General features: G+C 36.6%; 2 protein-coding genes across 23 annotated transcripts in view; both read right to left on the bottom strand.

Moving 5' to 3' along the window:
• The window catches only part of STRADA (STE20 related adaptor alpha), a 42,246-nt gene extending 35,342 nt beyond the window's left edge, over nt 1-6,904 (bottom strand). For 4 of the 22 annotated variants that reach the window (XM_087947489.1, XM_087947482.1, XM_087947490.1 and 1 more), the window contains exons 1-2: nt 6,519-6,762; nt 5,303-5,420 (exon numbers count right to left, since the gene is read on the bottom strand). The gene's annotated coding sequence lies outside the window, so the exon portion shown is untranslated. Of the gene's footprint in view, nt 1-751; nt 878-5,002; nt 5,123-5,302; nt 5,472-6,518 lie in introns of those variants that run through there. The other 18 variants (XM_087947485.1, XM_087947493.1, XM_087947504.1 and 15 more) reach the window with 13 other exon arrangements.
• Nucleotides 6,905-8,151: 1,247 nt separating this feature from the next.
• The window catches only part of POLR1A (RNA polymerase I subunit A), a 39,978-nt gene continuing 35,118 nt past the window's right edge, over nt 8,152-13,011 (bottom strand). Inside the window, exons 31-34 of the mRNA XM_026679852.2 lie at nt 11,510-11,707; nt 10,475-10,592; nt 9,664-9,828; nt 8,152-8,454 (exon numbers count right to left, since the gene is read on the bottom strand). Of these exons, the coding sequence (XP_026535637.1) occupies nt 8,354-8,454; nt 9,664-9,828; nt 10,475-10,592; nt 11,510-11,707 (582 nt within the window). The 3' untranslated portion in view covers nt 8,152-8,353. The remainder of the gene's footprint in view (nt 8,455-9,663; nt 9,829-10,474; nt 10,593-11,509; nt 11,708-13,011) is intronic.

Below are 13,011 nucleotides of genomic sequence, written 5' to 3'. Positions count from 1 at the left end.
GAATCTGCTTTCCTGCTGGTGGACATAATTGAGAACTACAAACATAAGTATAAAAATGCCCAATATATCAACATGGAACCTGAATGATTTGAATGTACTGGATATAGATGTAGAGTGAGTGTTAATCAGGCATGATATTCCCCTCTGAAAAAAAAATCGAGGCGGCCAAAAGAGACCCCCCCCCCACCGCGTGCCAAGAAATCGCTGCCCAGCTCCCTTTCGCACCGCCCGCCCGCCGCCGCACCGCCCGCTCGCACCATCACTCGCCCGGGTCCCACCGCTGCGATCACAGCCTGCCTCGGGAAGGAAAGGCAAAACCAGGAGCCGCTGCTGCCGTGTGCAAAGCGCTGCCGCGGCTCTTCCTTTTTGCCTTTCCCTTCCTGAGGCAACGCGGGACTGAGCTACCTAGAGCTGCGCTGGCGGTAGCAACTCCTGACTCAGGGCCTCCGAGGGGAGGGGAAGGAGGAGAAGGGGGGAAAAGGGGGCGATTCCCAAAAAAATCGGAATTCCAATTTTAATCGGAAGAATATCATGTCTGGTTAATGGAAACCTGGCTCCCCACAATAATGCTAATGATTGTCTTTTGATTCAATAGATTTCAAGGAAGAGTTCTCCAAGTTATTGAAAATTAATAGCAACAGCAATAGCATTTAGACTTGTATACTGCTTCACAGTGCTTTTACAGCCCTCTCCAAGCAGTTTACAGTGTCAGCATATTGCCCCCAACAATCTGGGTCCTCATTTTACTGACCTGGGAAGGATGGAAGGCTGAGGTCAACATTGAGCCAGGGAGACTCAAACTGCCAAACTGCTGGCAGCCGGTGATCAGCAGAAGTAGCCTGCAGTACTGCATTCTAACCACTGTGTCATCGCAGCTCTTAAAATTAAACAGCATTGGACTTGGTTAGCTTTTACTAAAAACTACCTGGTGTTTTACCACAGCAGGAATCCTCTTCCTACTGATCATCACAAATGCCAACTGACCAACCGACCAGAAATAGAATTGATTGGATTTATATTAGGACTCATGGAACAGGGGACGTAGTAATGAACCATGTATCCACAATGCATGTGGGCAAAACAAGACCTTAAACAAATGAAGATTGTCACTTATTGGGAAAAATGGCCTTGTATTGACTCTTTCAAATTATTTTTCTCCCAGAAAAATTTCTTAGTCCATAAAAATCAGGATTGCATATCTTAAGGCACTACATCATTGTTTTCCTTCTAACAATGTTAATTAATGAACCCCTCTCCCTAAAGTTGTTAGAATAATAGATAAACAGAACAATAGAATAACAGAGTTGGAAGGGACCTTGGAGATCTTCTAGTCCCTGTGTTGTGCCTGACTTCCCATACTTCCTTACCATCTGTTTGATTAGTGCACGTTATGGCACTCATTATTAAATACTTGATTTTGCTTGACAGCAAGGTTGCTGTCAAGCATTATTACCTGCACTGATAATGCTGTCAAGCATTATTACCTGCATGCACTGATATCCCTATTAATTTTAGATTACCAGGGATAGAAATGTTCTGAATCAATTATTTCTCTGGCCCCGTTTAGTTTAAATGCTTCTCCAGAAAATCCATGAATTTAATGCCAAGTAACTCAATCCCTTCCTTTGATGGATGCAAACCATTTCTTTTGTACAGTTTTTCATTGGACCAGCTGCAGACATCATGATATAACTAAAACCTTCCATTTTACACCACTCCTTTAGCTACACATTGAGCTCCACTATATGCTGGGCTTTTCCTTTTTGTTCCTTATGTACTGGTAAAACCTCTCAAAAAGCAAGCCTACAGCCTATTCTACAAAGTTCCTGCCCCAAGCTCTGGAAATCATTCTGCACAGAGAGTACCTCTTTTTGGGACACATCATTTGTGCCAAGATGTACAATACCATCAACATCAGTCCTTACTGGGATTCTTGATTATGTTAAAATACGCCTTTTGTCTCTGTTGGCAGTAGCACGTGGCAAACATCTGACCTCTTTCAAAACCTCTGTATCCTTTCCTAAATTGAGGACTTCCGGGTTAAGCCCTCCTTGTTGACGGACCAGGGACTGCGACTGTCCGCAGCTTCGGTCCATGCTCTCTCGTTAGAGAGCCCCAATCATTGTGATTAGGGGCTGAAGCTGCCTTGGAGGGGCGGCAGAGTAAGGGGAAGCCACCAGCCAGGTTGAGGGGAGCCGCATCTCCCCTCCCTGGGCTTGGCAATTTTTCCTCCTGAAGACGACTGAGCGGTGGTCTAAAATGGCCACCCTGAAGAGGAGGACTTAGCTGGACTAAGATCTGTGCAGGAGAGAAGAAAGGGGTGGACAACATAAGAATCGGGACAACTTGGTGCAACAATTAATTAAAAGGTACCCCAGGACGGATATTTTAAGAATTTTTATGAAAGAATAAGAAAGTGGTGGATTTATAAAGGGAAAGGAAAAAAAGTGAAAATATTTTTGATAGCTGAGCGGGGCTTCAAACCGGGATAGGAAGAAGCCGGAACAAGATATTCAAACAAATTGAATTAAAATACATTGGCAACAAACAGGCACAATTTAAAGCTGGACTTAGGAGTTTTTCAAAAAGAAGGGGGAAAAATATTTAAATTGAAGATTTGATTGGTTTGGAATACCAGGGCTTGGAAAGCTCTGAACAATAAAATGGGGGGAGGGGGAATGTGAGGACTGGCAGACAAAAATTTAAGCTGAAAAAGGGAAAGTTCCTATTTCTCTATGAATCTGATTTGATACAATGAAAAGGAAATATTGAAACAATATAGCAAATACCCTAAAAAGCAAAAATTGAATTAAAATAAAAGAAAAAATATGGATTGTTGGACTGATTGGTGATTTTGCTATAAACCCAGTTCTGGAATAGTTGTCAATCTAGAATGTTTGAAGAAGAAAAAAGAAGAAGAGAAGCTGATTTGTGGATTTTAATGACTATAAGATATAAGAATGCGCAACAATGATATCTCTGTGGGATCTAAAAATGGAACTTAAAAATTGAAAGAACTACTACATGCAAGAGGTGAATCACTTGCCTCTGAGTTAAAAGCTATGGAAATGGCAATTGAAGAATATGAAGAAGAAACCTCAGAGAAGGAGTTAGTTCAAGAAGCCATCTTAAATAGACAATCAACACAAAGAACACCACAAAGAAGAGGAAAAAGGAGGGTTAAAAATGAGAGATTCAAAAAAGTAACTAAAATGGGGAATACTTGTAAAAATCAGAAAGATAGAAAGAAACAGCAGAAAAGTAAAAGGGGGTAGGAAAATATATATAGAGAGAGGAATATAAATCAGAGGGAGAAAAGATTTGGAAAAATAAAAGGGAAGAGAGGTAATGAGGAGCAGGAACAATAAATAAATAAATATGGGAATTGTAAAATAAAGGAAAAATTTTCTTTACCTAGAATACATAGAGATAATGGTTAATAAATTAAGAAAGGGGATTCCGCATTGATATGAAGGGTAATAATAATGTACTTTGCAATTATAAATTATAAAATTTAGTCTATTGAGAGGAGGGAGGGGCACTCATATCTTTTTAGAAGATGAATGTATATTCTTATTTTTATTGTTACAAGAAAGGTTAATGTTTATTATATATATTGAAATAATTGAAATGAATCATGAGGAGGTTTAAAAAGGTTTTAAAATGAGATTAAAGTGACCAGGAATAGCAAAATGGATTAATTGCTTCTTTCTCTTCTATTTTTTTTATGGAAGGGAGAAAATACATTGGGGAATCTGACTGAAAAGTACAATGTAAAGTAGTTTATTTTTCTAGGGAATGATTATTACTATAGCTAAGTAAAATAGATGTTTAATTGGGAATTACAGATGAGGGAATTAAGGCATATTTAAACCACTGAGGTGACAATCCCAAACTAGTAAAAGGGGAGGGGAAATTTCTGTTTTGTTTTTTGTGAAAAAGCTAGTATTAATTTAGACTTTATGAAAAGAATATGCGATGGAATTGCAAATTTGACAAGATAAAAGAATTAAAAGGGAATAAGTATGAAGATATGGGAACTATTTAAATCAGAAAAGAGTACTTTGGAAAAGGCTACGCTTAAAAGAAACGTTAATGCTTAAGAAATACGTCTGAAATAAATTGAAATGAACTGAGAAGATGTTTAGAATGAAAGTAATATTAATGAATAGGATTAATTCATTTGTTCCTTTTCTTATGTAAATGTTGAGAGGTAAAATGAGAAAAGAGTACTTTGGAAAAGGTCACGCTTAAAAATGTTAATGTTTAAGAAATATATTTGAAATCAATTGAGAAGATGTTTAGAATGAAAGTAATATTAATGAATAGGATTAATTCATTTGTTCCTTTTCTTATGTAAATGTTGAGAGGTAAAATGAGAAAAGAGTACTTTGGAAAAGGTCACGCTTAAAAATGTTAATGTTTAAGAAATATATTTGAAATCAATTGAGAAGATGTTTAGAATGAAAGTAGTATCACTTAACATTAATGTGTTTGTTCCTTTTCTTATGTAAAAGTTGAAATGGAGAATAATAGAATTAAGTTAAAAATGGACAAGACAGGATGTTGAATGTAAAAATGAATATATAATTACTGTCATATTCGCCTGTAGAAGTGGTGACTCAGAATTATGTTGTATACCGAAAATAGCTCTTTTTTATGTTGTTTCGGAAAAATTGAATAAAAGTTGTTTAAAAAAAACACACCTCTGTATCCTTTCCTAAATTTACATGCCTTACAATTGAATCATCAATCAGAAGGTCAGTTCTCTTTTTGGATACCTTGCTCTTGTTGTATGACTGATGTATAATGCTTGATTAACACTTTCCCCTATGTAAAACAAGTTCTTCGTTTCGGACATGATCCCCTGCTCATTTGAGTTATTGTTATTAGAACTACCTTGACCTGCCACTTTAGCATCCCTAATAAGGTCAGCAAGGGCACTGTATCTGTTATTCAGTGACACAGTGAAAGCTTTGTGTTTGTAATTCACAGCTCTCACCTTGTCAAATCTCACGGTTGTTTATATTGCCCTTCTCGTGCAGCATCTTTGTGGTAGAGGGGGCTTATAGTGGGGCAGCTCAATAGAACAGAATTGTTGAGCTGGACACCTAATTTCTGCCTGAAAAGCAGAGACTCTAGGTAAGCGATCTGTCCATGTAGGCTTGTAATTTGTTTACAAACAGGACAGTATCCAAATCTGAAAAGAGTACCGCGAAGAGTACCAAGTTGCACAAGTATTGCACTGAAATAAGTGAGACATTCTAAAATAAAATAGAATTGCAATCACAGATGCACTTACCAAGAATGTACTGCTGCTGTTTCAGATTTTTAGCCACTTCCAGGTGCTTACCTTGCTCCACTGGACTTTGTCTCAGTCCCCCTGAACTCACTGCGAGTAGCTCTCTTTCCAGCAGCCTCTAGGAAATTCAGATGTAATGCAGATGCAACCAGCAGTTCCTTATGTTTTCCTTATGATGTTACAAATAGACAAAAGGTATGTTATAAACTACAGCCATTAATAGTGTACATATATATACTCTCCATATATATGTACAAGGAGATGATTGTGAGAAATTTTAGATCGAAATATATTTTATTGTTTAGTGTTTCCATCTTCCCTTAAAATATTAACAGAATCCACAATGATCTGAGAATCCACTAGATAACTGACAGTCAAGCTGAAACTGTTAATCAAATAAAATTAGCAAAATTCCTCAAATATGTTACCCAGATCAAATCCACATATCAAAGGAGAAGGTCTGCAAACACAACCAGTTAATTAAATTAGGTCTCCCAGAGGAACTGCATGTTCTGAAGAATAAACGTATCTACCTCCCCACAACACCCCTCAAGTTTCACTCTAGAATGTGACACCCTGGGCAGGCTCTCCTTATAAAAATCTGCTGCTGAATCCTGTTTCTCTGCAGTCTGCCCCTAAAGGCAAACTTTTTGCTTTTAGGAATAAATATTTCTTCTTTCCTCACAGTTGTCTGGATGTCATTTTTATTTATCCTTGCGCAGTCCTGGCTCGAGCTGTAACTCCAAATTATTTTTCTGACAGAACTCAGCCATTACTTTTATTTTTTCAACAAGCCAAATATAATATAATAACAAACAAACAACATATTAATGCAGGATTACATGATTGTTTCTATAGTCCTGGAAGGACTGTTTTGTTTTTAAGGAGAATAAAAAAAAATAACATGCGGCGTCCTCGGATGTCTTTAAGAATAGACCGATTAGTGGAGGGCGACCCAGTCATAGCTAACAGCCATAGGGACAAATAAAAGAACGGCCACCGCCACCCCGGCTGCCAATGCCGCGTCTCGAGATGGTCGTTGTTGGGATGCGAGGAAAGCCCTCTTGCCCCAACCAAGCAAATGGATGTATTCTCGATTAAGCAGTGCCATCGGAGATGCTTTCAGCATCCAGGGTAGCTGCCAGCGCTGTTTTATGACTCCGGACAAACATACAAACGCGTAAAAGTACTACTCTATTAAGGTAATATGAGATACCTCACTCGGACGGTGGACCTCCTCTAAAGAGCTCCGGAACTCTGCGTCCACAGGAAAAAATAAATAAACTCGGAACAGGGACAAAAAAATACGTTTGAAAAGGAAATCGCGCGAGACTAGGAAAATCGCGAGAGCTCTTCTCTCTCTTTTAACTCAGCCTCCGCAGTGTCCGCGAGGCCCTACTTATCTCGTCTCCTCTGTTTCCCACGGCAACCTGGAGAGCCCTGAGTCGCCTGCGCGCGCATCTTTCGTGGCGCGCAGGAGGTCGCGATTCTTTGAGGTCACTCCGCTTCCCAGGAACCCATCGTCCCCTTTGGCCAATCGTCACAGTTTTGAAGGCGGGAAGAGAAGAAACTCGACAAATTCCGAAGCGGGCTGACGGCGCCAAAGAGAGAGGAAAGTGTAGAGCCGACATCCTATACCTTAAAGATAGGACTTTCGGTTCTGAGAAATCTTCAAAAATAGCAAAATATATTTTGGCCTCTAATGTAGGTTTCTATCAAACGACAGAAATGTAGTATGAAAGATAAAAGTTTCGTCTTTGTTTCTTAATGGGAACATTTTTCACTCATTGTCGTCCATATTTTGAACAATTAATCTGAGTTCATCTATTTAGTTTTTCATCAGGCAAGACGTTTTTAAAATAAAGCAAAGGTTAAACCACGAACTCGGCGTAGTGCCTGTCCAAAATAATATAAAGTTGGTTATAAATAAATAAAATGCAGTGATTAAATGGAAAATTGTATTGTGATTGCTGATATTGCTGCATCGTTTTTCTCTATCTTCCCTCCTCTGCAATATACTTCCATCCTGTCCAAAACAAAGAAAACATCTTTTTGCTGCACCGCAAAAATTCTAGGTAACTGTTGCAGTTATATGAAAGTAGAGAGAGGAACTGCCCTGCAGGAATGTGTGCTGAAGGGGATTCCCTTTCCCAAAGGGTAAACTAATTCCTGCCCTTATCACACTTGCTGGGATGGAAAGAAGTGGAGGCAGCTAAGAAGATGTATCAACCGCAGGGAATATTTTTCAGGATTCAATATTCTACTGGGTTCAAATTAGGAAAAAAAAATTGGCTCTTCTCCATTAGGCAAATGGCATGGAGGGGGAAGTCCTGAAAGACTGCTGAACCTCTGCTGATTCCCACAGTCCTATCATCCTACTATCATCCTACCATGACAGATGACCTCTCCCACTAATATCTGTCACAGATCATGGGAGAATCTTTCCCACATGAATATATTGGATTTATTAAAAAAAAATTATTGTATTCATTCTAGCAATTGTTACTTAATCTTCAGGATCCCACTTCAGGCAGCCATAACCAGTATCAAAGGTATGTCCTGCTACAATTTATGTAATGGAGTGCTAATTTGTTTTCTGATTACAGGCAGCAGGCAAAAAACAACAACAAAAGCATGTCAAAAACTCAACTGACTTTTCCTTTAAACTTTGGGAATCACCAATATTTTAGGGACATTTAAGTATATATTCAGTTTATGTTGTTTTATGTAAATTTGTTGAATGTGATAAGAGAAGCTGCTACCACAAAGATACTTTTTATACTAGATGATCCAGAAAAATATTTTAAAACTAAATTATATAGACTGTTCAATAAACTCACTTGCCAGAATTAAAGGATGAACACACCATATTTATTATTAAATATAACCTCTGAAAATCCAAAGATGCAGGTAGTTATTAAATTAGAAAGGTTAATTAATGATACTTTCAGAGAGCAAACACTAAAAAAATAAAATAAAATGCATAGCAGCAAATTTATTCTTTAGAATAAAATCAAGTTAAAGGTTTTTTTTGTAAAAAAAAACAAACATCTATTTTAGCGGTTGCTTAAGATCAAATAAGCCAGTTCCTCCTTTGACGACTTTTCCTACCACCAGGCAAGCAGAAGGAGACAGAAGTTCATCATGGGACCCTAGAAGAAAAGAAAGAAGTTATATTTGGGGATATAAAGTTTCTCAATTTTGCGAAAAGTGTATTTTGAAAGGGATTATATTCAAATCTAATTCAGTGGTACTTTTGGATGTACATATGTACTTTTGGATGTACATACTGGTCTTATGGAAGGATTAAAATTTTTCTTCTGCTAATCCCACCAAACAGTTCTTAAAATATAACTTGTTGAAAAATATTTTCAGATGTTTACCTGTCCCTATATATCTTGCTTCCATAATGATCACAAAGCTTTTGTAGAATTTTTACGTAGAATTTTTTCTTTTTGTTTCTTTTGTGAAACCGGATATTTATTTATTAAATTTGATTGCTGCCCATCTCACCACAAGGCAATTCTTAGTGTCATAAGGACAAAACCAATAAAACTATATATGTGGATCTTTGGTTATTCGGGTTTTCTCCCACGTAAAATTGGAAGTATCTTGGTGACGTTTCGACAAAATCTCATTCGTCATCTTCAGGCTTGTGTCTTCGGCTTTGTGTTTCTCGGAGTAATGTGAGCTTGCAGCTGCTTCTTCCTTTTAACTGCAGTATATATATATATATGTCTAGGTGTGTTCGGGTCTTTTCCCGTGTAAGATTAAGAGTATCTTGGTGACATTTCGGCGAGGTCCCACTCGCCATTCTCAGGCTGGTGCTTTCGGCTTCGTGCTTGCACTGGCATGAAGCCGAAAGCACCAGCCTGAGAATGGCGAGTGGGACCTCGCTGAAATGTCACCAAGATACTCTTAATCTTACACGGGAAAAGACCCGAACACATCTAGACCTACAAACCTGTACCCATGAAAATCTACGAAAACAAATATATATATACACACAAACAGACAATAAAATTTAAATCACAAACATGAAACCACAGGGATGCTGAGATAGACACAACTGTGAGGATCAACTGTAAGTGTTCTAATTCAGTGCCATTGTAACTTTGAACAGCACTGAACAAATGATCATTAATCAGGAACTACCTATATGTGAAACTTCCATCACTATTTGTTTTTAAGAGCAACGTGCATACATTGTTAATTTATGCAATTGTGGCTGCCTGGAACTGGATGATTTTAATTTCAGAAAATAAAGCAAAATATGAGTATGGGTATTTCATCAATTAAGAATTCAAAGATTTATCCTACTATATAAGCTATTATTTTCATAATAATTATGAGGTATTTACCCAACATAGTTGCTTCTTTCAAAAACTTGTAGCTTGTCTCAAAAGTCATTTGTTGCAAGGGGGATGAATTGGACTGCATTCCATACCGATTCAAAGGTTTGTAAACACCTTCAAAGCACATGTAGTCTGACACCAAGGAGAGATGTCGAGGATCAACCACAATTCCTGTCAATAGAAGTATCAATGCCTCTTAAAAGGAACGCACAAGGTACTTCAATACATCTATCCTCCATATCCAGCGTGAAACTTTATTAAACAGTTTATTAAATAATATTGTTAGTTCATACTGCTGACTCAATGACATAATCTGAAGATTTAATTATTAAGACAAGTGAATGAAGTCTGCATTAATAAGCTCTTACGTCAGCTGTATAATTGTACAACATCCTAAATATCATGTGGGATAGAGAACATGGACAATCTGAGAGATTTTTAGATCCGATAATGTATTGTCTGTTGATCAATATAACATACTGTTCTGATAATAGATGGAATTCAATATGCCACTATACTGAACATTAATGAAATAAATATGGATTGTAGCTTCATCATCTGTGCTGTAAAAACATCCTCTGAATGGAAAACTTAATATAGGCCTAATTTATGGTCTGTGAAGTTACTACAAAATATTTTTGAATGGGCATCAAAATGTGGCAATCTTCAAATATTTTGACAGTGATATAATACCCAAATAAAAGAAATATTTAATAACTACTAGTCTAGGTATAATGAATTACTTTCAAGCCTGAAATTACAAACAGTGCTTTATATATGCTATTAGATTCAGCTGATATTATATAAAATGGTGTACCATATGCAGCAAACACATCTTTAATCTCTCGCTCAAGTATTTTCAAAGCAGCTTCAATCCCATAGGTGTTAGCCATTGCATGGATATCATTGCAATAAAGTTTATTCATATCAAAAATCTAAATGAGACAAAGATAGCAAGTGTGGGAAGTCATAGTGAAACAAATTAGGTGATCTACCTCAACTATGAATACGAGGGAAAGACAGAATTGAACATTAGCAAACAAAAATTATAGTTGAAGAAGTACAATATGCAACCAGACAACACATTTCTCTAATGAAGCCTGTAAGGTTCTAAAAAAGACTGCTAAAATTCACACATGCATTTTTCTTGTTCTCTTGCTCCTCCCAGTACAGCCACATCTCTATCAACAACCTTAATTCAATTATTCAGTGAAAGAAGTAAAAATGAAGTGAATATTTCATAACATCCCTCAATTGTATAGTGTATTCCCAGAAAGTTGTGCAAATTATTTGCTTCAATTCACTCTTTTCTTAAATTAATCTTTAATTATATACAGCAAAAATACTTGGAAAGTAATTGTAATAATTAGATAGGAAAAAAAACACAGAAAATATGTTTAATGCATATTGATCTTTCTTTTGCAAACCAATATTCTCTTTTGTAGGGACTCTATTCAATTATCAAAATCTTCCATTTGTAAATAGTTTAAAGTTCTGAAATTAAATATCAAAATATATAGGAAATTTTATAGCAGTTATTACTCTATTCAAAGCCAAAAGCAAAAAAATATATTTGGCATTAATCCATAATTTAATATATTAGTAGCAATTTTGATTGATTACATTGAAGATGTTCTTCAGTTTTTTTGTGTGAAATCAATAAAAATGCTATCAACATCAGTATAACAAAACTATGGACTCATGCCAATTATCTTTCAACTTTGCCAAAAAATTTAAATATGTGAAAAAAACATTACATGGTTGAGAATAGCAATAACTTGTGCATGGTGGGTTTCTCTGCTATTTTTCCTCTGTGACTCTGGAAAATACAGAAAACTTCCTCATTACATACATCAGAATAGTGGAAGAGCTCAGGAAGATTTATCCCTTCTGTTTGCAAAGTGAGCACCACTTCTCCATTCTTGTTGGTTTCATTTAAGAGACATCGTGTTATTCCCTTTGTCTCCTGGATGACAGCACAATTTGCCAGAGATGTCACAAGTGATGCAAGATCAAAGTACTCCTTTGTCAGCGAAAGCTTCAGTGAAACCTACAAGACAATACTTTCTAGTTATGAAAAGCTTTCCATCCATTGGGAGAGCTGTTCAAACTCCTAACCATCACAAAACCCTCTTCTTAAACTGATATGAAAAATCCAAGCATACATATTCTTGTATGAACAAATAAACAATTCCTTTAGCTCACAAGTCATCTGGAGTTTTTTTCCCCTTTGGATCAAATTTATTAAAATAAAGATTTGTTGATATCTGAAGATATTTCACCATTATTTTGCTCCATAGTTAAGCAATAATACTTGTTACATAAGTGCTATATTGCACAAAGCAAGTAAATTTGCAAACCAGTAATGTCTGCAGCATCTAGAAGAAGTTATGACATGTGGAAACAAGGGACAAAACTGAAATAGTGAAATCCCCATACTTGAGATATAATCAGTTTCCCTAAGGCGTTTGTGTGCACACTACTCACCAAACCTGCACACATGGTACAAAGTTGAATGTACAAAAAACTAGAATAATACTAATAGATTTAGGCACCATAAAACTTCAGGCTTGCAACTCAAGAGTTCCTGCACAAACTTGTCACCTCAACTTAACTGCAGTAACAAGGGTCACCTCCACAGTGCAGTGAGTAGGAATTCTAAGGACAAGACACTTTTGGTCAGAATAGCAGACAGACAGACTTTGAGTTCTAGCCATCGTGCTGTGAATTAGCTAGATATATGCTAGTTATAAACCCAGACCTCCTTGCATCATTCTAAAGGAATGTCTCCTCCCTCCCTCCAAAAATAGTTTAACTAATACCAATTGTGTTTCAGGCCTTTAAGCCCCATGATCCTTGTTACCTTTATAAAATTTCAACTTCCAAATTAATGATGATTGTAGTTCAAATGTTTAGAATAAATCCAGAGAAGAAAACAAAAAATGAAGAGAGAAAAAATGCTTCTCTCTTTCTTTCTCTTTTCGTCTCTTATTACAATATCAAATACCAAAACAAGAAAAGAAAAATAAATGTTTACAAAAGATTGATCCCAATTATCAGTTATCAATCACCAGCAAGTTTATGATATAATCTAAAGGCATGGATACCAATGTAGATGAAATGTTAATGTATTAGTTATGTATGATATGCCAAGTAAATAAGCATGGATATAAAGAATCAGTTTTCTCCTTAGGAACTAGGAGACTGAATTCTAATCCATTTAAAATACAAAACCTGGTGATTACTAAAAGAACCAGTTACTCCTTTTCAGCCTAGGAAGAAGCAAAGAACTTCAGCAAAATGCTGGCAAGAAAACTAGAGGGGGCAGTTCCCAGGAGTAAAAAATGTCTTGAA

The sequence above is a fragment of the Notechis scutatus genome, chromosome Z, assembly GCF_049901735.1.
Source record: "Notechis scutatus isolate UNSWTSFEM ecotype Mainland chromosome Z, rNotScu1.2, whole genome shotgun sequence".
NCBI classification, from domain to species: Eukaryota; Metazoa; Chordata; class Lepidosauria; order Squamata; family Elapidae; genus Notechis; species Notechis scutatus.
Note: the sequence above shows the minus strand (reverse complement) of the source record. Positions and strands in the feature narration are given on the sequence as shown.